The 24,332-nt window shown below is 50.1% G+C and overlaps 1 protein-coding gene across 1 annotated transcript in view; it reads right to left on the reverse strand.

Annotated features, from left to right (window-relative positions):
- The window catches only part of LOC132394864 (uncharacterized), a 109,898-nt gene that overhangs the window by 34,599 nt on the left and 50,967 nt on the right, over positions 1-24,332 (reverse strand). Inside the window, exons 7-11 of the mRNA XM_059971272.1 lie at positions 21,612-22,059; positions 20,728-20,823; positions 18,875-19,108; positions 15,715-15,737; positions 15,163-15,278 (exon numbers count right to left, since the gene is read on the reverse strand). Coding sequence (XP_059827255.1) covers positions 15,163-15,278; positions 15,715-15,737; positions 18,875-19,108; positions 20,728-20,823; positions 21,612-22,059 — 917 coding nt within the window. The remainder of the gene's footprint in view (positions 1-15,162; positions 15,279-15,714; positions 15,738-18,874; positions 19,109-20,727; positions 20,824-21,611; positions 22,060-24,332) is intronic.

The raw sequence follows: 24,332 nt of genomic DNA on the forward strand, positions 1-24,332 counted from the left end.
CCTGTCCCAAACCCCTCCCGCAGTGTTCCACCCTCGCCATTCCCAACACCTTCTCTACCACCTGTCCCAAACCCCTCCCGTAGAGTTCCACCCTCGACATTCCCAACACCTTCTCTACCACCCGTCCCAAACCCCTCCCGTAGTGTTCCACCCTCGCCATTCCCAACACCTTCTCTACCACCTGTCCCAAACCCCTCCCGCCGTGTTCCACCCTCGCCATTCCCAACACCTTCTCTACCACCTGTCCCAAACCCCTCCCACAGTGTTCCACCCTCGCCATTCCCAACACCTTCTCTACCACCCGTCCCAAACCCCTCCCGTAGTGTTCCACCCTCGCCATTCCCAACACCTTCTCTATCACCTGTCCCAAACCCCTCCCGTAGTGTTACACCCTCGCCATTCCTCACACCTTCTCTATCACCCGTCCCAAACCCCTCCCGTAGTGTTCCACCCTCGACATTCCCAACACCTTCTCTACCACCCGTCCCAAACCCCTCCCGCAGTGTTCCACCCTCGACATTCCCAACACCTTCTCTACCACCCGTCCCAAACCCCTCCCGTATCCACCCTCGCCATTCCCAACACCTTCTCTACCACCCGTCCCAAACCCCTCCCGCAGTGTTCCACCCTCGACATTCCCAACACCTTCTCTACCACCTGTCCCAAACCCCTCCCGTAGTGTTTCACCCTCGCCATTCCCAACACCATCTCTACCACCTGTCCCAAACCCCTCCCGTAGTGTTCCACCCTCGACATTCCCAACACCTTCTCTACCACCTGTCCCATACCCCTCCCGTAGTGTTCCACCCTCGCCATTCCCAACACCTTCTCTACCACCTGTCCCAAACCCCTCGCACAATGTTCCACCCTCGACATTCCCAACACCTTCTCTACCACCCGTCCCAAACCCCTCCCGTAGTGTTTCACCCTCGCCATTCCCAACAGCTTCTCTACCTCCTGTCCCAAACCCATCCTGCAGTGTTCCACCCTCGCCATTCCCAACTCCTTCTCTATCACCTGTCCCAAACCCCTCCAGTGGTGTTCCACCCTCGCCATTCCCAACACCTTCTCTACCACCTGTCCCAAACCCCTCCCGTATCCACCCTCGCCATTCCCAACACCTTCTCTACCACCTGTCCCAAACCCCTCCCGCAGTGTTCCACCCTCGCCATTCCCAAAACCTTCTCTACCACCTGTCCTAAACCCCTCCCGTAGTGTTCCACCCTCACCATTCCCAACACCTTCTCTACCACCTGTCCCAAACCCCTCCCGTAGTGTTCCACCCTCGCCATTCCCAACACCTTCTCTACCACCTGTCCCAAACCCCTCCCGTAGTGTTCCACCCTCGCCATTCCCAACACCTTCTCTACCACCTGTCCCAAATCCCTCCCCTAGTGCTCCACCCTCGACATTCCCAACACCTTCTCTACCCTCAACCACCTGTCCCAAACCCCTCCCGTAGTGTTCCACCCTCGCCATTCCCAACACCTTCTCGACCACCTGTCCCAAACCCCTCCCGCAGTGTTCCACCCTCGCCATTCCCAACACGTTCTCTACCACCTGTCCCAAACCCCTCCCGTAGTGTTCCACCCTCGACATTCCCAACACCTTCTCTACCACCTGTCCCAAACCCCTCCCATAGTGTTCCACCCTCGCCATTCCCAAAACCTTCTCTACCACCCGTCCCAAACCCCTCCCGTAGTGTTCCACCCTCGCCATTCCCAAAACCTTCTCTACCACCTGTCCCAAACCCCTCCCGTAGTGTTCCACCCCCGCCATTCCCAACACCTTCTCTACCACCTGTCCCAAACCCCTCCCGTAGTGTTCCACCCCCGCCATTCCCAACACCTTCTCTACCACCTGTCCTAAACCCCTCCCGTAGTGTTCCACCCCCGCCATTCCCAACACCTTCTCTACCACCTGTCCCAAACCCCTCCCGTAGTGTTCCACCCTTGCCATTCCCAGCACCTTCTCTATCACCTGTTCTAAACTCCTCCCGCAGTGTTCCACCCTCGCCATTCCCAAAACCTGCTCTACCACCTGTCCTAAACCCCTCCCGTAGTGTTCCACCCTCGCCATTCCCAACACCTTCTCTACCACCTGTCCCAAACCCTTCCAGTAGTGTTCCACCCCCCCCATTCCCAACACCTTCTCTACCACCTGTCCCAAACCCCTCCTGTAGTGTTTCACCCTCGCCATTCCCAACACCTTCTCTACCACCTGTCCCAAACCCCTCCCGTAGTGTTCCACCCTCGACATTCCCAACACCTTCTCTACCACCTGTCCCATACCCCTCCCGTAGTGTTCCACCCTCGCCATTCCCAACACCTTCTCTACCACCTGTCCCAAACCCCTCGCACAATGTTCCACCCTCGACATTCCCAACACCTTCTCTACCACCCGTCCCAAACCCCTCCCGTAGTGTTTCACCCTCGCCATTCCCAACACCTTCTCTACCTCCTGTCCCAAACCCATCCTGCAGTGTTCCACCCTCGCCATTCCCAACTCCTTCTCTATCACCTGTCCCAAACCCCTCCAGTGGTGTTCCACCCTCGCCATTCCCAACACCTTCTCTACCACCTGTCCCAAACCCCTCCCGTATCCACCCTCGCCATTCCCAACACCTTCTCTACCACCTGTCCCAAACCCCTCCCGCAGTGTTCCACCCTCGCCATTCCCAAAACCTTCTCTACCACCTGTCCTAAACCCCTCCCGTAGTGTTCCACCCTCACCATTCCCAACACCTTCTCTACCACCTGTCCCAAACCCCTCCCGTAGTGTTCCACCCTCGCCATTCCCAACACCTTCTCTACCACCTGTCCCAAACCCCTCCCGTAGTGTTCCACCCTCGCCATTCCCAACACCTTCTCTACCACCTGTCCCAAATCCCTCCCCTAGTGCTCCACCCTCGACATTCCCAACATCTTCTCTACCCTCAACCACCTGTCCCAAACCCCTCCCGTAGTGTTCCACCCTCGCCATTCCCAACACCTTCTCGACCACCTGTCCCAAACCCCTCCCGCAGTGTTCCACCCTCGCCATTCCCAACACGTTCTCTACCACCTGTCCCAAACCCCTCCCGTAGTGTTCCACCCTCGACATTCCCAACACCTTCTCTACCACCTGTCCCAAACCCCTCCCATAGTGTTCCACCCTCGCCATTCCCAAAACCTTCTCTACCACCCGTCCCAAACCCCTCCCGTAGTGTTCCACCCTCGCCATTCCCAAAACCTTCTCTACCACCTGTCCCAAACCCCTCCCGTAGTGTTCCACCCCCGCCATTCCCAACACCTTCTCTACCACCTGTCCCAAACCCCTCCCGTAGTGTTCCACCCCCGCCATTCCCAACACCTTCTCTACCACCTGTCCTAAACCCCTCCCGTAGTGTTCCACCCCCGCCATTCCCAACACCTTCTCTACCACCTGTCCCAAACCCCTCCCGTAGTGTTCCACCCTCGCCATTCCCAACACCTTCTCTACCACCTGTCCCAAACCCTTCCAGTAGTGTTCCACCCCCCCCATTCCCAACACCTTCTCTACCACCTGTCCCAAACCCCTCCTGTAGTGTTCCACCCTCACCATTCCCAACACCTTCTCTACCACCTGTCCCAAACCCCTCCTGTAGTGTTCCACCCTCGCCATTCCCAACACCTTCTCTACTACGTCCCATACCCCTCCCGTAGTGTTCCACCCTCGCCATTCCCAACACCTTCTCTACCACCTGTCCCAAACCCCTCCCGCAGTGTTCCACCCTCGCCATTCCCAACACCTTCTCTACCACCTGTCCCAAACCCCTCCCGTAGAGTTCCACCCTCGACATTCCCAACACCTTCTCTACCACCTGTCCCAAACCCCTCCCGCAGTGTTCCACCCTCGCCATTCCCAACACCTTCTCTACCACCTGTCCCAAACGCCTCCCGCAGTGTTCCACCCTCGCCATTCCCAACACCTTCTCTACCACCTGCCCCAAACCCCTCCCGTAGTGTTACACCCTCGCCATTCCTCACACCTTCTCTATCACCCGTCCCAAACCCCTCCCGCAGTGTTCCACCCTCGCCATTCCCAAAACCTTCTCTACCACCTGTCCCAAGCCCCTCCCGTATCCACCCTCGCCATTCCCAACACCTTCTCTACCACCTGTCCCAAACCCTTCCCGTAGTGTTCCACCCTCGCCATTCCCAACAGCTTCTCTACCACCTGTCCCAAACCCTTCCCGTAGTGTTCCACCCTCGCCATTCCCAACAGCTTCTCTACCACCTGTCCCAAACCCTTCCCATAGTGTTCCACCCTCGCCATTCCCAACACCTTCTCTACCACCTGTCCCAAACCCCTCCCGTATCCACCCTCGCCATTCCCAACACCTTCTCTACCACCTGTCCCAAACCCTTCCCGTAGTGTTCCACCCTCGCCATTCCCAACAGCTTCTCTACCACCTGTCCCAAACCCTTCCCGTAGTGTTCCACCCTCGCCATTCCCAACTCCTTCTCTATCACCTGTCCCAAACCCCTCCTGCAATGTTCCACCCTCGCCATTCCCAACACCTTCTCTACCACCTGTCCCAAACCCCTCCCGTAGTGTTCCACCCTCGCCATTCCCAACTCCTTCTCTATCACCTGTCCCAAACCCCTCCTGCAATGTTCCACCCTCGCCATTCCCAACACCCTCTCTACCACCTGTCCCAAACCCCTCCCGTAGTGTTCCACCCTCGCCATTCCCAACACCTTCTCTACCACCTGTCCCAAACCCCTCCCGTAGTGTTCCACCCTTGCCATTCCCAACACCTTCTCTACCACCTGTCCCAAACCCTTCCCATAGTGTTCCACCCTCGCCATTCCCAACACCTTCTCTACCACCTGTCCCAAACCCCTCCCGTACTGTTCCACCCTCGCCATTCCCAACACCTTCCCTACCACCTGTCCCAACCCCCTCCCGCACTTTTCCACCCTCGCCATTCCCAACACCTTCTCTACCACCTGTCCCAAACCCCTCCCGTAGTGCTCCACCCTCGCCATTCCCAACACCTTCTCTACCACCTGTCCCAAACCCCTCCCGTAGTGTTCCACCCTCGCCATTCCCAACACCTTCTCTACCACCTGTCCCAAACCCCTCCCGTAGTGTTCCACCCTCGCCATTCCCAACACCTTCTCTATCACCCGTCCCAAACCCCTCCCGTAGTGTTCCACCCTCGCCATTCCCAACACCTTCTCTACCACCTGTCCCAAACCCCTCCCGTAGTGTTCCACCCTCGCCATTCCCAACACCTTCTCTACCACCCGTCCCAAACCCCTCCCGCAGTGTTCCACCGTCGCCATTCCCAACTCCTTCTCTATCACCTGTCCCAAACCCCTCCTGCAATGTTCCACCCTCGCCATTCCCAACACCTTCTCTACCACCTGTCCCAAACCCCTCCCGTAGTGTTCCACCCTCGCCATTCCCAACACCTTCTCTACCACCTGTCCCAAACCCCTCCCGTAGTGTTCCACCCTCGCCATTCCCAAAACCTTCTCTACCACCTGTCCTAAACCCCTCCCGTAGTGTTCCACCCTCGCCATTCCCAACACCTTCTCTACCACCTGTCCCAAACCCTTCCCATAGTGTTCCACCCTCGCCATTCCCAACACCTTCTCTACCACCTGTCCCAAACCCCTCCCGTAGTGTTCCACCCTCGCCATTCCCAACACCTTCCCTACCACCTGTCCCAACCCCCTCCCGCACTTTTCCACCCTCGCCATTCCCAACACCTTCTCTACCACCTGTCCCAAACCCCTCCCGTAGTGCTCCACCCTCGCCATTCCCAACACCTTCTCTACCACCTGACCCAAACCCCTCCCGTAGTGTTCCACCCTCGCCATTCCGAACACCTTCTCTACCACCTGTCCCAAACCCCTCCCGTAGTGTTCCACCCTCGCCATTCCCAACACCTTCTCTATCACCCGTCCCAAACCCCTCCCGTAGTGTTCCACCCTCGCCATTCCCAACACCTTCTCTACCACCTGTCCCAAACCCCTCCCGTAGTGTTCCACCCTCGCCATTCCCAACACCTTCTCTACCACCCGTCCCAAACCCCTCCCGCAGTGTTCCACCCTCGCCATTCCCAACACCTTCTCTACCACCTGTCCCAAACCCCTCCCGCAGTGTTCCACCCTCGCCATTCCCAACACCTTCTCTACCTCCTGTCCCAAACCCCTCCATAGTCTGTGGAAGAGATCGAGAATCCCGGATGGTCTGTGGCCTCCCTGGTGCCAGGGTCTGCGATATCTCGGATCGTGTTCTCAGTATTCTCAAGAGGGAGGGTGAGCAGCCAGATGACGTGGTCCAGGTAGGGACCAATGACATGGGTACGAAGAGTGAGGAGGTCCTGAAAGGTGAGCTTAAGAAGCTGGGTGCCAAGTTAAAGGAAAGGACCTGCAGGATAGCCATCTCAGGATTGCTACCAGTGCCACGTGCAGGTGGGTTTAGAAATAGTAAGATAGTGGAGATCAACACGTGGCTGAAGACGTGGTGCAGGAGGGAGGGCTTCACATTTATAGATAATCCGGCAGTTTTCCAGGGAAGGTGGGACCTGTTCCGGTGGGACGGTTTACATCTGAACTGGAGGGGGACAAATATTCTTGCAGGTAGGTTTGCTAGAGAGGCTCCAGTGGATTTAAACTACATATGAGGGGGAGGGGAACCAGAGTGTAGGAACAGATGTATGGGAGAAGGAAGAAAAAGAAGATAGTAAAGTTCTTTGTACTGTTAGAGATAAACAGAGAGTAGGAGTTGGAGAATTTCTTAAATGCATTTTTTTTAACGCTAGGAGCATTATTAGAAAGGTGGATGAGCTTAGAGCATGAATTGATACCTGGAAATATAATGTTGTAGCTATTAGTGAAACATGTGTACAATGTACTGTGTATGTTAATCAAAATGGCTTCTTTGTTCTGTTAAGAGTAGGAATGCTTCTTTGTCTGATAAGTGCTTTCTCTCGCAGTTGTTTAGCTTTGGACTTGCTGATATCGGGATTGTATTCATTTGTTAGCCAATGGGGAATGTTATTTTGTCTTGTGAGGTTGGGAGCTTCGGGGTTTTCGTGGTCTTTTCAGGGGAGTTGGGAAGGAGACGCCGAGAAAGGTGGACATGCGCCGCACTGCTCGTTCGACTACCCGGGTGGTCCCAGGTGCGAGGACGTGGAGGTCGGAGGGAAGCGACGAGGGGTCGAATGGTTCGATGGTTGAGCTCCAACGATGTGCACTAAACTGACTGAACTTTGATAAGTTGGCACCTTTTACTTTATTTTTTTTTTCTTCATATATATTGTGTTGCATAGTACTCTTTTAGTTTTAGTAAAATCTTTAAAGTGTGTTCCATAACGGTATCTGGTGTGAGTTTGATATGGTGTGTGTGCGGGGCATAAACTTGATTCTCACAGCACCTGCGTGTACGGGAAGTGTGGTTGGTGAGTGGCTGGATCTCCTTTTCCCCTAGACATATACCAGCCTGTTGGGTAAGTGTTACACATGGTTGCAGGAGAGGTGTGATTGGCAACTAGATACTCCTGGATTTCGTTGCTTCAGGTGTGATAGAATCGGAGGAACAAGAGGAGGAGGTGTTGCGTTGCTTGTCCGAGAAAATATTACAGCGGTACTCTAGCAGGATAGGTTAGAGGGCTCGTCTAGGGAGACTATTTGGGTGGAAATGAGGAATGGGAAAGGTGTAGTAACACTTAAAGGGGTGTATTATAGACCACCTAATGGGGAGCGAGAATTGGAGGAGCAAATTTGCAAGGAGATAGCAGATATTTGTAGTAAGCACAGGGTTGTGATTGTGGGAGATTTTAATTTTCCACACATAGACTGTGAAGCCCATACTGTAAAAGGGATGGATGGTTTGGAGTCTGTAATATGTGTGCAGGATAGTTTTTTGCAGCAATACATAGAGGTTCCAACTAGAGAAGGAGCAGTATTCAATCTTCTGTTAGAGAATGAAATAGGTCAGGTGACGGAGGTATGTGTTGGAGAGCAGATCGGGTCCAGTGATCACAATGCCATTAGTTTCAATATAATTATGGAGAAGGATAGGATTGGACCCAGGGTTGAGATTTTTGATTGGAGAAAGGCTAACTTTGAGGCGATGAAGAAGGATTTAGAAGGAGTGGATTGGGACAATTTGTTTTATGGGAAGGATGTAATAGAGAAATGGCGGTCATTTAAAGGTGAAATTTTGAGGGTACAGAATCTTTATGTTCCTGTTAGGATGAAAGGAAAGGTTAAAAGTTTGAGGGAGCCATGGTTTTCAAGGGATATTGGAAACGTGGTTAGGAAAGAGAGAGATATCTACAATAAATATAGGCAGCACGGAGTAAATGAGGTGCTCGAGGAATATAAAGAATGTAAGAAGAACCTTAAGAAAGAAATTAGAAAAGCTAAAAGAAGATACAAGGTTGCTTTGGCAAGTAAGGTGAAAATAAACCCGAAGGGTTTCTACAGTTATATTAATAGCAAAAGGATAGTGAGGGATAAAATTGATCCCTTAGAGAATCAGAGTGAACAGCTATGTGTGGAGCCGAAAGAGATGGGGGAGATTTTGAACAATTTCTTTTCTTCGGTATTCACTAAGGAGAAGGATATTGAATTGTGTAAGGTAAGGAAAATAAGTAGGGAAGTTATGGAAACTATGACGATTAAAGAGGAGGAAGTACTGGTGCTTTTAAGGAATATAAAAGTGGATAAATCTCCGGGTCCTGACAGGATATTCACTAGGACCTTGAAGGAGGTTAGTGTAGAAATAGCAGGGGCTCTGACAGAAATATTTCAAATGTCATTAGAAATGGGAATGGTACCGGAGGATTGGTGTATTGCTCATGTGGTTCCATTGTTTAAAAAGGGTTCTAAGAGTAAACCCAGCAATTATAGCCTGTCAGTTTGACGTCAGTGGTGGGTAAGTTAATGGAAAGTATTCTTAGAGATGGTATATACAATTATCTGGATAGACAGTGTCTGATTAGGAACAGTCAACATGGATTTATGCGTGGAAGGTCATGTTTGACAAATCTTACTGAATTTTTTGAAGAGGTTACGAGGAAAGTTGTCGAGGGTAAAGCAGTGGATGTTGTCTATATGGACTTCAGTAAGACCTTTGATAAGGTTCTGCATGGAAGGTTAGTTAGGAAGGTTCAATCATTAGGTAATAATATTGAAGTAGTAAAATGGATTCAACAGTGGCTGGATGGGAGATACCAGAGAGTAGTGGTGGATAACAGTTTGTCAGGTTGGAGGCTGGTGACAAGTGGTGTGCCTCAGGGATCTGTACTGGGTCCAATGTTGTTTGTCATATACATTAATGATCTGGATGATGGGGTGGTAAATTGGATTAGTAAGTATGCAGATGATACTGAGGTAGGTGGCGTTGTGGATAATGAAGTAGGATTTCAAAGTTTGCAGAGAGATTTAGGCCAGTTAGAAGAGTGGGCTGAACGATGGCAGATGGAGTTTAATGCTGATAAGTGTGAGGTGCTACATTTTGGTAGGAATAATCCAAATAGGACATACCATAACCATATAACAATCACAGCACGGAAACAGGCCATCTCGGCCCTCCTAGTCCGTGCCGAACTCTTAATCTCACCTAGTCCCACCTACCCGCACTCAGCCCATAACCCTCCACTCCTTTCCTGTCCACATACCTATCCAATTTTACCTTAAATGACACAACGGAACTGGCCTCTACTACTTCTACAGGAAGCTCATTCCACACAGCTATCACTCTCTGAGTAAAGAAATACCTCCTCGTGTTTCCCTTAAACTTCTGCTCCCTAACTCTCAAATCATGTCCTCTCGTTTGAATCTCCCCTACCCTCAATGTTAACAGCCTATTCACGTCAACTCTATCTATCCCTCTCAAAATTTTAAATACCTCGATCAAATCCCCCCTCAACCTTTACGCTCCAATGAATAGAGATCTAACTTGTTCAACCTTTCCCTGTAACTTAAGTGCTGAAACCCAGGTAACATCCTAGTAAATCGTCTCTGCACTCTCTCTAATTTATTGATATCTTTCCTATAATTCGGTGACCAGAACTGCACACAATATTCTAAATTTGACCTTACCAATGCCTTGTACAATTTTAACATTACATCCCAACTTCTGTACTCAATGCTCTGATTTATAAAGGCCAGCGTTCCAAAAGCCTTCTTCACCACCCTATCTACATGAGACTCCACCTTCAGGGAACTATGCACTGTTATTCCTAGATCTCTCTGTTCCACTGCATTCCTCAATGCCCTACCATTTACCCTGTATGTTCTATTTGGATTATTCCTGCCAAGATGTAGAACCTCACACTTCTCAGCATTAAACTCCATCTGCCAACATTCAGCCCATTCTTCTAACCGGCATAAATCTCCCTGCAAGCTTTGAAAACCCACCTCATTATCCACAACACCTCCTACCTTAGTATCATCGGCATACTTACTAATCCAATTTACCACCCCATCATCCAGATCATTTATGTATATTACAAACAACATTGGGCCCAAAACAGATCCCTGAGGCACCCCGCTAGTCACCGGCCTCCATCCCGATAAACAATTATCCACCACTACTCTCTGGCATCTCCCATCTAGCCACTGTTGAATCTATTTTATTACTCCAGCATTAATACCTAACGACTGAACCTTCTTAACTAACCTTCCATGTGGAACTTTGTCAAAGGCTTGGCTGAAGTCCATATAGACTACATCCACTGCCTTACCCTTGTCAACATTCCTCGTAACTTCTTCAAAAAATTCAATAAGGTTTGTCAAACATGACCTTCCACGCACAAATCCATGCTGGCTACTCCTAATCAGATCCTGTCTATTCAGATAATTATTAATACTATCTCTAAGAATACTTTCCATTAATTTACCCACCACTGATGTCAAACTGACAGGTCTATAATTGCTAAGCTTACTTCTAGAGCCCTTCTTAAACAATGGAACCACATGAGCAATACGCCAATCCTCCGGCACAATCCTCGTTTCTAATGACATCTTAAAGATCTCCGACAGAGCTCCTGCTATCTCTACACAAACTTCCCTCAAGGTCCTGGGGAATATCCTATCAGGACCCGGAGATTTATCCACTTTAAATTTCTTAAAAGCGCCAGTACTTCCACCTCTTTAATTGTCATAGGTTCCATAACTTCCTTACTTGTTTCCCACACCTTACACAATTCAATATCCTTCTCCTTAGTGAATACCGAAGAGAAGAAATTGTTCAAAATCTTTCCCATCTCCCTCAGCTCCACACATAGCTGACCACTCTGATTCTCTAAGGGGCCAATTTTATCCCTCACTATCCTCTTGCTTTTAATATAACTGTAGAAACCTTTCGGATTTACTTTCACCTTATTTGCCAAACCAACCTCGTATCTTCTTTTAGCTTTTCTAATCTCTTTCTTAAGATTCCTTTTACATTATTTATATTCCTCAAGCAATTCCTTTACTCCATGCTGCCTATATCTATTGTAGACATCCCTCTTTTTCTGAACCAAATTTCTAATATCCCTTGAAAACCATGGTGCTTTCAAACCTTTAACCTTTCCTTTCAACCTAAGAGGAACAGAAAGATTCTGTACCCTCATAATTTCACTCTTAAATGACCTCCATTTCTCTATTACATCCTTCACATAAAACAACTTGACTCAATCCACTCTCTCTAAATCCCTTCGCATCTTCTTAAAGCATCTTCTCCAATCAAAAATCTCAACTCTAGGTCCTGTCCTGTCCTTCTGCATAATTATATTGAAGCTAATGCTATTGTGATCACTGGACCCGAAGTGCTCCCCAACACATACATCTGTCAGCTGACCTATCGCATTCCCTAACAGGAAATCCAACACTACCCCATCTCTACTCGGTACTTCTATGTATTGTTGCAAAAAACTATCCTGCACACATTTCACAAACTCTAAACCATCCAGCCCTTTTATAGAATGAGCTTCCCAGTCTACGTGTGGAAAATTAAAATCTCCCACAATCACCACCTTGTGTTTACTACAAATATCTGCTATCTCCTTACACATTTGCTCTTCCAACTCATGCTCCCCATTAGGTGGCCTATAATACACTCCTATCAGTGTTACTACACCTTTCCCATTCCTCAATTCCACCCAAATAGCCTCCCCAGAGGAGCTCTCTAATCTATCCTTCCAAAGCACCGCCATAAGATTTTCTCGGACAAGCAATGCAACACCTCCTCCTCTGGCCCCTCCTACTCTATCACACCTGAAGCAACTAAATCCAGGAATATTTAGTTGCCAATCACACCCTTCCTGCAACCATGTTTCACTAATAGCTACAACATCATAATTCCAGTTATCAATCCACGCTTTAAGCTCATCCACCTTTCTTACAATGCTCCTAGCATTAAAATAGATACATTTAAGATACTCTCCACCTCCTCCTCTCTTTTCATCCCTAACAATGCATTCAAATTTATTATCCTTTTCTTTCTTCTCCCCTACATCTTCGGGCTGAGCGCATCCCTTCTCCATCACCTGCCTTTCCTCCCTCACACACTGTCTATTTACTTGCTCTACTGGTGAACTAACCTCCTCTCCCATAGTTTCCTCAAATTGATTCCCGCCCCCCCCCCCCCCCCCGTCTTACTAGTTTAAAGTCTGCCCTGTAGTCCTAGCAAACCTGCCTGCTAGGATATTGGTCCCCCCAGGATTCAAGTGTAACCCGTCCTTCTTGAACAGGTCACGCCTGCCCCAGAAGAGGTCCCAATGATCCAGAAACTTGAATCCCTGCCCCCGCTCCAATCCCACAGCCACGCATTCATCCTCCACCTAATTCTATTCCTACTCTCACTGTCGCGTGGCACAGACGGTAATCCCGAGATTACTACCTTTGCGGTCCTTCTTCTTAACTGCCTTCCTAACTCCCTATACTCTCGTTTCAGGACCTCTTCCCCTTTCCTTCCTATGTCATTGGTACCTACATGTACCACGACCTCTGGCTCTTCACCCTCCCACTTCAGGATATCTTGGACGTGATCAGAAACGTCCCGAACACTGGCACCAGGGAGGCAAATTACCATCCGGGACTCCCGATCACCTCCACAGAACCGCCTGTCTTAACTCCTGACTATCGAGTCCCCTATTACTATGGTCCTCTTTCTTCTATCCCTACCCTTCTGAGCTACAGGACCGTCCTCTGTGCCGGAGGCCCAGCCACTGTCACTTCCACCAGGTAGGCTGTCCCCCCCAACAGTACTCAAACATGAGTACTTATTGTCAAGGGGTACAGCCACTGGGGTACTCTCTAGTACCTGCCTCTTTCCCTTCCTGACCGTGACCCACCTATCTGCCTCCCGTGGTCCCGGAGTGACCACCTGCCTGTAACTCCTCTCTATCACCTCCTCACTCTCCCTGACCAGGCGAAGGTCATCGAGCTGCAGCTCCAGTTCCCTAACTCGGTCCCTCAGGAGCTGCAGTTCGGCGCACCTGGCTCAGATGTGGACGTCCGGGAGGCTCGGAGACTCCAGGATCTCCCACATCCAACACCGAGAACAACAAGCTGCCCTCACACTCATACTTCCCAAATAACTGACAATAACAAGAACTAAAAGATAAGCCTACTGTGCCCTCTTCCGCCTAAGCCCCCTGAGCCCAAGCCCTACACTCTGCTCCCGGCTCACTCCGCTGCCCGCAAACGAAGCTCCCCGCTTCTTAAGGCTGCGTTCTTTTTATATCTTCCCTCCTTCCCAGGTCTCCTCACGCGCCTGCGCAGTCCTGCCTCTTAGAACTCCGATCTGAGACGCAATTGGACAATTTGAAAATGGCCGCCACCGCACTTCCTCTCAAAGACTCGCTGTCCTCTTCCAAAAGAGAACTACCTCACTCAGTCTCCCCTTTTTATATCTCCCCTCCTTCCCAGGCTTCCTCATGCGCCTGCGCAGTCCCGCCTCTCAGAACTCCGATCTGAGACGCAATTGGACAATTTGAAAATGGCCGCCGCTGCACTTCTTCTCAAAGTCTCGCTGTCCTCTTCCAAAAGAGAACTACCTCACTCAGTCTCTCCTTTTTATATCTCCCCTCCTTCCCAGGCCTCCTCACGTGCCTGCGCAGTCCCGCCTCTCAGAACTCCGATCTGAGACACAATTGGACAATTTGAAAATGGCCGCCGCCGCACTTCCTCTCAAAGCCTCGCTGTCCTCTTCCAAAAGAGCCATGGTAAGTACATGGTAAATGATAGGGCATTGAGGAATGCAGTAGAGCACAGTGATCTAGGAATAATGGAGCATAGTTCCCTGAAGGTGGAATCTCATGTGGATAGGGTGGTGAAGAAAGCTTTTGGGATGCTGGCCTTTATTGAGAGCATTGAGTATAGGAGTTGGGATGTAATGTTAAAATTGTACAAGGCATTGGTAAGGCCGAATTTGGAGTATTGTGTACAGTTCTGGTTACCAAATTATAGGATAGATGTCAACAAAATAGAGAGAGTACAGGAAAGATTTACTAGAAAGTTACCTGGGTTTCAGCACCTAAGTTACAGGGAAAGGTTGAACAAGTTAGGTCTTTATTCTTTGGCGCGTAGAAGGTTAAGGGGGGAATTGACTGAGGTATTTAAAATTATGAGGGGGATAGATAGAGTTGATGTGGATAGGGTTTTTCCATTGAGAGTAGGGGAGATTCAAACAAAAGGACATGAGTTGAGAGTTAGGGGGCAAAAGTTTAAGGGTAACACGAGGAGGAACTTCTTTACTCAGAGAGTGGTAGTTGTGTGGAATGAGCTTCCAGTAGAAGTGGTAGAGGCAGGTTCGGTATTGTCATTTAAAGCAAAATTGGATAGGAATATGGACAGTTAAGGAAAGGAGGGATATGGGCTGAGTGCGGGTCAGTGGAATTAGGTGAGAGTAAGCGTTCAGCACGGACTAGAAGGGCTGATGGCCTGTTTCTGTGCTGTAATTGTTATGGTTATATAGTTATATTTTTTTATAGATGCCTGAGACTCTTGCACAGTACTGTATCTATCTGATTATCTGTCTGTCTATCCACCTTTAGAGATACTGGGTTAATTGTGTCAATATCAGGAAATTGAACCCTTTTACCGGTGTAATGGTGTGAATATCAGGAAATAGACTTCACTGGGGTTAACAGGGTCAATCTAATCAACTGGAATAGACAATTCTTACCGGGGTTAATGGCGTTAATCATTTCTCTCCACACAATATACTGCAGAGGGCCGCAGAACTTTTCCAGAGACAGGCCGCTCTGGACCACAGACACCGAGTGATCAGCATCACCGCATCTATAAACATCCAACAGCTGATGTCAAACATCGAGCTGAACTGCTTTCCCAAACCTTCTCTTTTTTTAAATTGTTTTTTTAAATGCATTTTCTACAAAACTACAAATAAAAAAAACCCCCAAACCAAAATAAAAAATGAATACAGTGCAAAATAAACATACAATAATAATATAATACAAAAAAGATGATTGAGTAAGCACCCAAATTGAAGTCATGTAAAGTTAGTATCCTCCCCAGGCCCCACAACAACAAAAAAAAACTCCAGACCAACCACAACACAATATAGAGAATATAAACCAGGACAATCAAACCCCCAAAACTGTAAATACACTTGAAAACAGAAGATAATAATGCCTACTACCAAAAAAAAAGAGCTGAAAGTAAGGGACTGAAAAAAAACCTTCCAAACCTTCTCTAAACACAGCACGTGTCCTACCTGTTCTTCCAACTAACCTCCTCCTGCAATTAAGATGAAAGAGGATTAGCTTTATTTGTCACACGTAAACATCAGGATCTGTAAACACGTACACGTAAATATCAGGATCTGTAAACACGTACACGTAAACACCAGGATTTCTAAACACGTACACGTAAACATCAGGATTTGTCACACGTACACATAAACACCAGGATCTGTAAACACGTACACGTAAACATCAGGATCTGTAAACATGCACATGTAAACATCTGGATCTGTAAACACGTAAATGTAAATATCAGGATTTTCAGTGAGGAGTGTCATTTGCATTGCTGAACAACACAATTTGAAATCCACAGTAAGACACACACACAAAATGCTGGAGGAACTCAGCATGTCAGGCAGCATCGATGGAGTGGATTAAAGAGTCAACTTTTCAGGCAAGACCCTTCATCAAGGGCCCAAGAATGAAAGGATTAACATATGAGGAGCATTTGGCGGCTCTGGTACTGTACTCGCTGGAGTTTAGAAAAATGAAGGGAGGGGATCTCATTGAAACCTAATATCGAAAGGCCTAGATCAGAGGTCGGCAACCTGCGGCTCCAGAGCCACATGCGGCTCTTTGATCTCTGTGATGCGGCTCCCCGTGGTTTGTTAGCTTTTGAAATGTAATTCGAAATTTGAAGATTATGGTGATCTTGTACGATATGAAAACTTTGCGGAGACACCGTTTCCTGGCACATCCGAACCGGCTCACAATTAGCCACCGTTCCGACTAAGGGAGATAGCCTACGGGGGTTTGTGAGTACGTGTCTTTTGGAGCATCCGCGCCCACGGGGATGGGTTGAGGGAGGCTTTAAAGCAAGGCTGTTTAGTTCGAATAAAGTTACCTTTGACTGCAGTCTTTATTTTAGCGCTGCGTGTAGCGCTACACCGCTACAACGTGTTTTTTTATCGCTATTAATATACATCACAACTGCCAATGCCTGACACCCGCCAGTGCGCGCATTCTTTTAATTTTTCGATCCAAGGTAGGCCACCTACGGAGTAACCTTCAACCCAACGTCTTTTTTTCGGAGTTCAAAATGTTTTTGTTGCATGCAGAAATGTAATTTCGTTTTCTCTGCAGGAGTTCATCAATTTCATAAATGCAACACATTATAGTTTGTTTATACATAGCATAAAGGCAAAAAAAACCCGTTGTATGCAGTGTTATTTCATTTTGTGGCTCCCAGTGTTTTCTTTTCTGTGGGAAATGGGTCCATATTGGCTCTTTCAGTGGTAAACGTTGCCGACCCCTGGCCTAGATAAAGTGATTGTGGAGAGGATGTTTCCAGTGATGGGTGAGTCTAGGACCAGAGGGCATAGCATCAGAATAGAGGTATGTCCATTTAGAGCAAAGATGTGGAGGAATTTATTTTGCCAGAAGCTGGTAAATCTGTGCAATTCATTACCACAGATGGCTGTGGAGGTCATCATTGAGTATATTGAAAGCAGAGGTTGATTAGTCAGGGTGTCAAAGTTACGGAGAGAAGGCAGGAGCATGGGGTTGAAAGGGATAATAAGTCAGCCATGCTGGAATGGTGGAGCAGTCTAGATGGGCCAAATGGCCTAATGCTGCTCCTTTGTGTAAAGGTCTACATTGGTTGCAAGTATGTGAATGAGAGGACACAAATTTGATGGGAAAATGAAGGTTAATGTTAACAGTTGTGATGACAGGAAAGGCTGGACACTGATTCAACTGTAACGAGGTGAAACTGGGTCCCTGGTTGAAGTCGCATCATTTCCAGGATGAGTGGCGAAGGAGCAGTGGTGTGGAGACGATGGAAACTACGAAGTGTGGGATGACTCCATTGTGATCGAGTCATAGAGCACTACAGCACAGGAACAGGCCGTTCGGCCCATGTAAACCATGCCAAACTGTTATACTGTCTAGTCCAGTCAGACAGACCTCCGTCGTCCCTACCTTTCTCATCACGGACTTAGGAAACTTTAAATTCTCCTGGAGGCCTCCCATTTAAATTCGACTTCACATTTTCATCATGATATGTTGGTCCATGCTGTGGCCAGACTATCGCCTCCAACCTGATGACCTGAATATCCAATTCTCCAAGTGACCTTTTCACCCTCCCCTTCTCCCTTTTCCATTCCCCATACTGATTCCCTTCTCTTCTCCTCGCTGGTGCTTCTCCTTTTTCTTCATTGTCCACCGTCCTCTCCCATCCGATTAATTATTCTTCAGCCCCCTTGCCTCTACCCCCATCAGCTCCCAGCCCCTCACCCTCCCACTCGCCTGCTCTCACCTACCACCCGCCATCTTGTCCTTCTCTCCCTCCCCCCACCTTCTTACTCTGGCTTCTGCCCCCTTCTTTCCGGTCCTGACAGAGGGTCTCGGCCCAATCATTGATTGTTTATCCATTTCCATCCATCCAGCCTGACCTGCTGAGTTCCTCCAGCATTTTCTTTGAGTTTTCCGCATCCACAGAATCTCACTTCTACCTTAAATTCTGTTGTATCTGAGTGTCTTCTCAGGAAAGGCTTTATTGTCTTCTCTCTCCCCCCTTCCATTCCCTACCTCTGTGCTTTCTATCACAAACAGACAGACAGAAAGACCACACACATACACGGACAATCAATCTCTCTCTCTCTCAGACACACACACAATACCAAGCTACATACAGGCAATGGAACGGGACTGAACCCATTTTGCCGAGTGTGGAAGTCAGTAAATGTGGGAATGTAGAGGCCTCACTGAGAAGTCCCAGGAGGAAATCGGCATGGCCGTTAGACGTTGGATTTATTAGTGATCCCCACCCTGCCAGGAGCTTTGATGAATTTATTATCAGCAGTAATTAGCTTGCCTGCTGTGGACTTTCAAACTTTTTGTAAACATTGAATGCGATAACTGACATTCCAGATTAACTTCATGGCCTTATTAGGTTCTCGGTTAGTCAGAGCATCAGATGTAATGGGGACAGGACAGGAGAGTGGGGTTGAAAGGGATAATAAATCAGCCAAGATAGAATGGTGGAGCAGCCAATTGACCTAATTGTGATCCTGTAACTCAGTCTTTAAATCAAATGTGATTTTCTTCTGCAAGAGCAGCATTCAGTTCAAAGAAGTGAACAGTTATCACCTGAGTGTGCGGACATCCCTTGAGCAGCAATATGAGGCTCACCTTCAGAAAGACCAGACTATCGTCTTGCTCCAAATGTTTCTGCAAGGTGGAGAACTCGTTCTCAACGGACTGCAATTGATCTTGAATGTGTCGTAGATTTTCCTCCATTGTGTTTAGAATCCTCTCGCCATCCTCAGTCAGACCTCTGATTAAAAGCCCTTCTTTCTCGGTGAGGATCTGGTGCATTTTGGTGAACTCGGTTGCAATGTGGGTCTGCAGTCTCCGTAAATCATCCTGCCAAAACAAACCCCCGACAGCCCTTGGTGAAGATTCAGGATTCCAGAGTGTTCAGTGTCATTTCCAGTACACGAGCGCCAAGGAGAATGAAATAATTGTTACTCCGGATCCGATGTGGCACAAAAAAAACACATTAAGATAAAGTACACGAAAGAACACAATAAATATAAGACAGCTTACATACATGGATTGATTGTCTGTCCACAAAGTGACCCTCGGCACAGGAGTGTCTGTACATGAGGTGACTGACAGGAAATGGTGAAGTAGTGGTGGCTGGGGGTGTGGAGGGGTGGGTCAGTGGGTGGCTGGGGGTGTGGAGGGGTGGGTCAGTGGGTGGCTGGGGGTGTGGAGGGGTGGGTCAGTGGGTGGCTGGGGGTGTGGAGGGGTGGGTCAGTGGGTGGCTGGGGGTGTGGAGGGGTGGGTCAGTGGGTGGCTGGGGGTGTGGAGGGGTGGGTCAGTGGGTGGCTGGGGGTGTGGAGGGGTGGGTCAGTGGGTGGCTGGGGGTGTGGAGGGGTGGGTCAGTGGGTGGCTGGGGGTGTGGAGGGGTGGGTCAGTGGGTGGCTGGGGGTGTGGAGGGGTGGGTCAGTGGGTGGCTGGGGGTGTGGAGGGGTGGGTCAGTGGGTGGCTGGGGGTGTGGAGGGGTGGGTCAGTGGGTGGCTGGGGGTGTGGAGGGGTGGGTCAGTGGGTGGCTGGGGGTGTGGAGGGGTGGGTCAGTGGGTGGCTGGGGGTGTGGAGGGGTGGGTCAGTGGGTGGCTGGGGGTGTGGAGGGGTGGGTCAGTGGGTGGCTGGGGGTGTGGAGGGGTGGGTCAGTGGGTGGCTGGGGGTGTGGAGGGGTGGGTCAGTGGGTGGCTGGGGGTGTGGAGGGGTGGGTCAGTGGGTGGCTGGGGGTGTGGAGGGGTGGGTCAGTGGGTGGCTGGGGGTGTGGAGGGGTGGGTCAGTGGGTGGCTGGGGGTGTGGAGGGGTGGGTCAGTGGGTGGCTGGGGGTGTGGAGGGGTGGGTCAGTGGGTGGCTGGGGGTGTGGAGGGGTGGGTCAGTGGGTGGCTGGGGGTGTGGAGGGGTGGGTCAGTGGGTGGCTGGGGGTGTGGAGGGGTGGGTCAGTGGGTGGCTGGGGGTGTGGAGGGGTGGGTCAGTGGGTGGCTGGGGGTGTGGAGGGGTGGGTCAGTGGGTCGAGGTGTTGATCAGCCACACTGCTTGGGGGAAGTAACTGGTTTTGGGTCTGGTGGTCCTGGCGTGGATGCTATATAGCCTCCTCCCTGATGGGAGAGGGACAAACAGTCCATGAGCAGGGTGGGTGGGATCAGTCATGGCGATTCTGGCCCTTTTCTGGCCTTTCTCGCTCTATGACCTTGATGGTGGGTAGGCTGGTGCTGGTGGTGCATTGACTGCCCACTGTAGGGCCCTGCTGTCCGCCACAGAGCAGGTTCTGTCGCAAGCAGGTGCTCTCTGCGGTGCATCTGTGCAATGAAATACGCGTGGATATGCCAAGTCCAGTTCTCTCCGGTCTCCTCGGAAAGCAGCGCCAGTGGTGAGCTTTCGCGATGGTGTCGGCTGTGTGGTGGGACCGGGGCGGTTGTGTGAGATGTGCACTCCCAGGAGTTTGAAGAGAGAGTGCTCACCCTGACTCGGCAAATACTCCTCCTCTGCTCCTGTTCCTTCCTCAGAATCTCTGACTTCACCTGCGCCAGGGAGTCCAGGGCAGATTTCACCCGGTCCTGGGGTTAGGATTTACAACAATGGATGAAAATCTTAAACAACATTGAAATGCTCAGTACGTCAACATGAGAAATTCTGCAGATGCTGGAAATCTTGAGCAAGCCACACAAAACACTGGAGGAAGCTTCTACCCCTCCTGCCATCACTCTTTTTGTCCATTCCCCATTCTGGTTCGCCTCTCTCTCCTCTGTTTTCCTTGCCCTCCCCCTCCTTCTCCCATGATCCACTCTCCTCTCCTACCAGATTCCTTCTTCTCCAGCCCTTTACCTTTAGCACCTCTCAGCCCGCATCTTCTCTGTATCCCCTCCCCTCCCGCCAGCTTGTGAGGACACGAGCTTAATTAAGCCATTTGGCTCGTTGAATCTGCTCTGCCATTCCGTCATGGTCCCTCTCAACCCCACTCTCCTGCCTTCTCCCCGTACCACTGGCCCCCTAACTAATTAACGTCTGCTTTCAATCTACCCAATGAATGACCGTCTGTGGCAACGAATGTCACACATTTGCTATCTCTCCTGGCGAGAGAAAATCCCTCCAAGGGATGCCCCTCCCTTCTAAGGCTGAACCCTCTAGTCCTAGACTAGATATTGAAACCACTCCTTCCACATCCACTGTATCTGGGTCTTTCAATTTTCGGTAAGTTTCAATGAGATCTCCCACCACTTCTGAACCCCAGCGAGAGCAGATTCAACCCCTTCAAACGTTTCTCCCCCTCCCCACCCGAACCGTTGGCGGTTTATGCCCCTCCGTAGACGCCGAGTTCCCCCAGCGCCAGTCCGCTTCCTCTCACCTTGTAGGCGTCCACGGCCTCTTTAATCGGCAGGAAGCGGTGCTCCCTGTGTTCCCGCGCCGCCACGCAAGAGTAACAGATCAGCTTGCTGTCGGTTTCACAGAACAGCTTCGGTTCTTCCTGGTGCTCCTCGCAGCGGAGCGGCCTCTCTTCCTCTTTGGGACACACGGGGATCTTTTGAACCATCTCGGCCAAGCTCGCTAAGGCCTGATTTACGCGGAAGCTACGTGCCGCAAACTCCTCTCCGCACTCCGGGCAGGAATTTCTCCCCTCCCTTTCCCAACACTGGGTGATGCAGGAGCGGCAGAAGTTGTGCCCGCAGCCCAGGGTAATCGGAGCGGTGAACAGGTCACGACAGATGGGACAGGTGGCCAGGTCGGTCAGACGCGTGAACTGCTCCCGGGACGCCATGTTCGTATAGCTTCCGTCCAGTTCCTCCGGGTTGCTCCTCTTTCACCCGGCTGTTACATAGGAATCAGCGCGCGCACACACACACAAACACACACACACACACACACTCACAAACACACTCACACACAAACACACTCACTCACACACAAACACACTCACTCTCACACACACAAACACACACAAAAACACACTCACTCACACAAACACACTCACTCTCACACAAACACACTCACTCTCACACAAACACACTCACTCTCACACAAACACACTCACTCTCACACAAACACACTCACTCTCACACAAACACTCACTCTCACACACACACAAACACACACACAAACACACTCACTCTCACACACACACAAACACACACACTCACTCTCACACACACAAACACACTCACGCAGACACACACACACACAAACACACTCACTCACACACACACACAAACACACACACTCACTCTCACACACACAAACACACTCACGCAGACACACACACACACAAACACACTCACTCTCACACACAAACACACACAAACACACTCACTCTCACACACACACAAACACACACACTCACTCTCACACACACAAACACACTCACGCAGACACACACACACACAAACACACTCACTCTCACACACACACACACAAAAACACACTCACTCTCACACACAAACACACACAAACACACTCACTCTCACACACACACAAACACACACACTCACTCTCACACACACAAACACACTCACGCAGACACACACAAACACACTCACTCACACACACACACACAAACACACAAACACACTGACTCACACACACTCACAAACATACTCGCACACACAGAGTTAAGCGCAAGAGATTCTGCAGATGCTGGAAATCCGGAAAAACACACACAAGATCCTCCCCGGGGGTCGCCAGTAAGCGAACCGCGGCGGCGCTGCTGAGTAGACCGGCGGGCACCGGGAAGCCGTTCAGCCGGCAGCCCAACGCCGCCGTTACTCAGCAGAGCAGTCCGCTCACAATGGAGACCACTCGAGCAGTTAGCAGGAAGTGGACGTTTCAAGTAAATACCTTCATGGTGTCTGCATATTGTCGAGTGAACGAACTTGAGACTGACATGACAGGAAACGGACAAACTTCATCACCGGTTTATAGCGCAAGTCAATGCACAGCGAATAGCAGAGTGCGGCGGAAGTGGAGTTTGACAGGTTCTTGGTTAGTAAGCGTGCCTTAGGTTACCGGCGGGGCGGGGAGTCAGGAGAATGGGTTTGACAGGGAAAATAAATCAGTCATGACACAATGGTGGAACAGTATCGATGGACCGAATGGCAGAATTCTGCTCCTGTCCTCTGGTCTTATGGTTTCTACGTGGCAGTTATCTTTCTTGATCCCCCCCCCCTCCCACTCCCGGCTCATATTCATCAATTTATATGGCCTTTTTCCCTCTCTCCCGCTCATCCCCCCATTCCCCCCTCCCCCGGACCCTGCCAACATCCCCATCTCCTACCAAGCGGGTTTACATCGCCTTTTACTCCCCCCCCCCCCCCCCGGGCCCCCGCCAACGCTCCCGGCTCATATTCATCAATTTATATGGCCTTTTTCTCTGCCACCCCCCCCCCCCCCCCCCCCCCCCCCGCCAACATCCCCATCTCCTACCCATCAGTTTACATCACCTTTTTCTCCCCCAATTGAGAGGAGCAATAAATCAGCCATGATGGAATGACAGACCGTACTAGATGGGCCAAAAGCCTAATTCTGCTCCCAGTCTCACAGCCTTGTGGTCCTATTCAGTGTTCCTTACACGTCTGATACTCACTGGCTTTGTAATACCTCCTTCCCTCAACTTCTCTGTCCATTCCCTTCACTGAGTTCCTTATTTCTGCACTGCCCCTTCGATGATGGACATGGACACTGGATAGAGGGCAGGTGGATGGGAGTAGGCAGTTTAAATGGCTTGGCATGCTTTAGATGGGCAGAAGGGCCGGTTTCGATGACCACATGCATTGTTCTGATCAGTATGTGTACGCATGGCTCAGTGCTTTAGAGGGCCAGCAGATGCTGTTCAACTCCCGCCTCTATCGGTAAGTGATTCCCCAGATTCTCCAGTTTCCTCCCACAGGCCAAAGATGTAAAGGTCGGTTTGCTGTGAGCAGGTAATGTTGGCACTGGCAGGTTTGGCAACAAGTGCGGGTTGCTCCCAACATGAGTGGAAAAGCATTCACTTCTCTGTGTGTACACACATTTCCCCATGTGGGACATAGAGAGTGAGTCTCCCCCTCCCTCCCCCCTCTCCTTCTCCACTCCCCAT

Source organism: Hypanus sabinus, chromosome 5 (genome assembly GCF_030144855.1).
Source record: "Hypanus sabinus isolate sHypSab1 chromosome 5, sHypSab1.hap1, whole genome shotgun sequence".
NCBI lineage: Eukaryota > Metazoa > Chordata > Chondrichthyes > Myliobatiformes > Dasyatidae > Hypanus > Hypanus sabinus.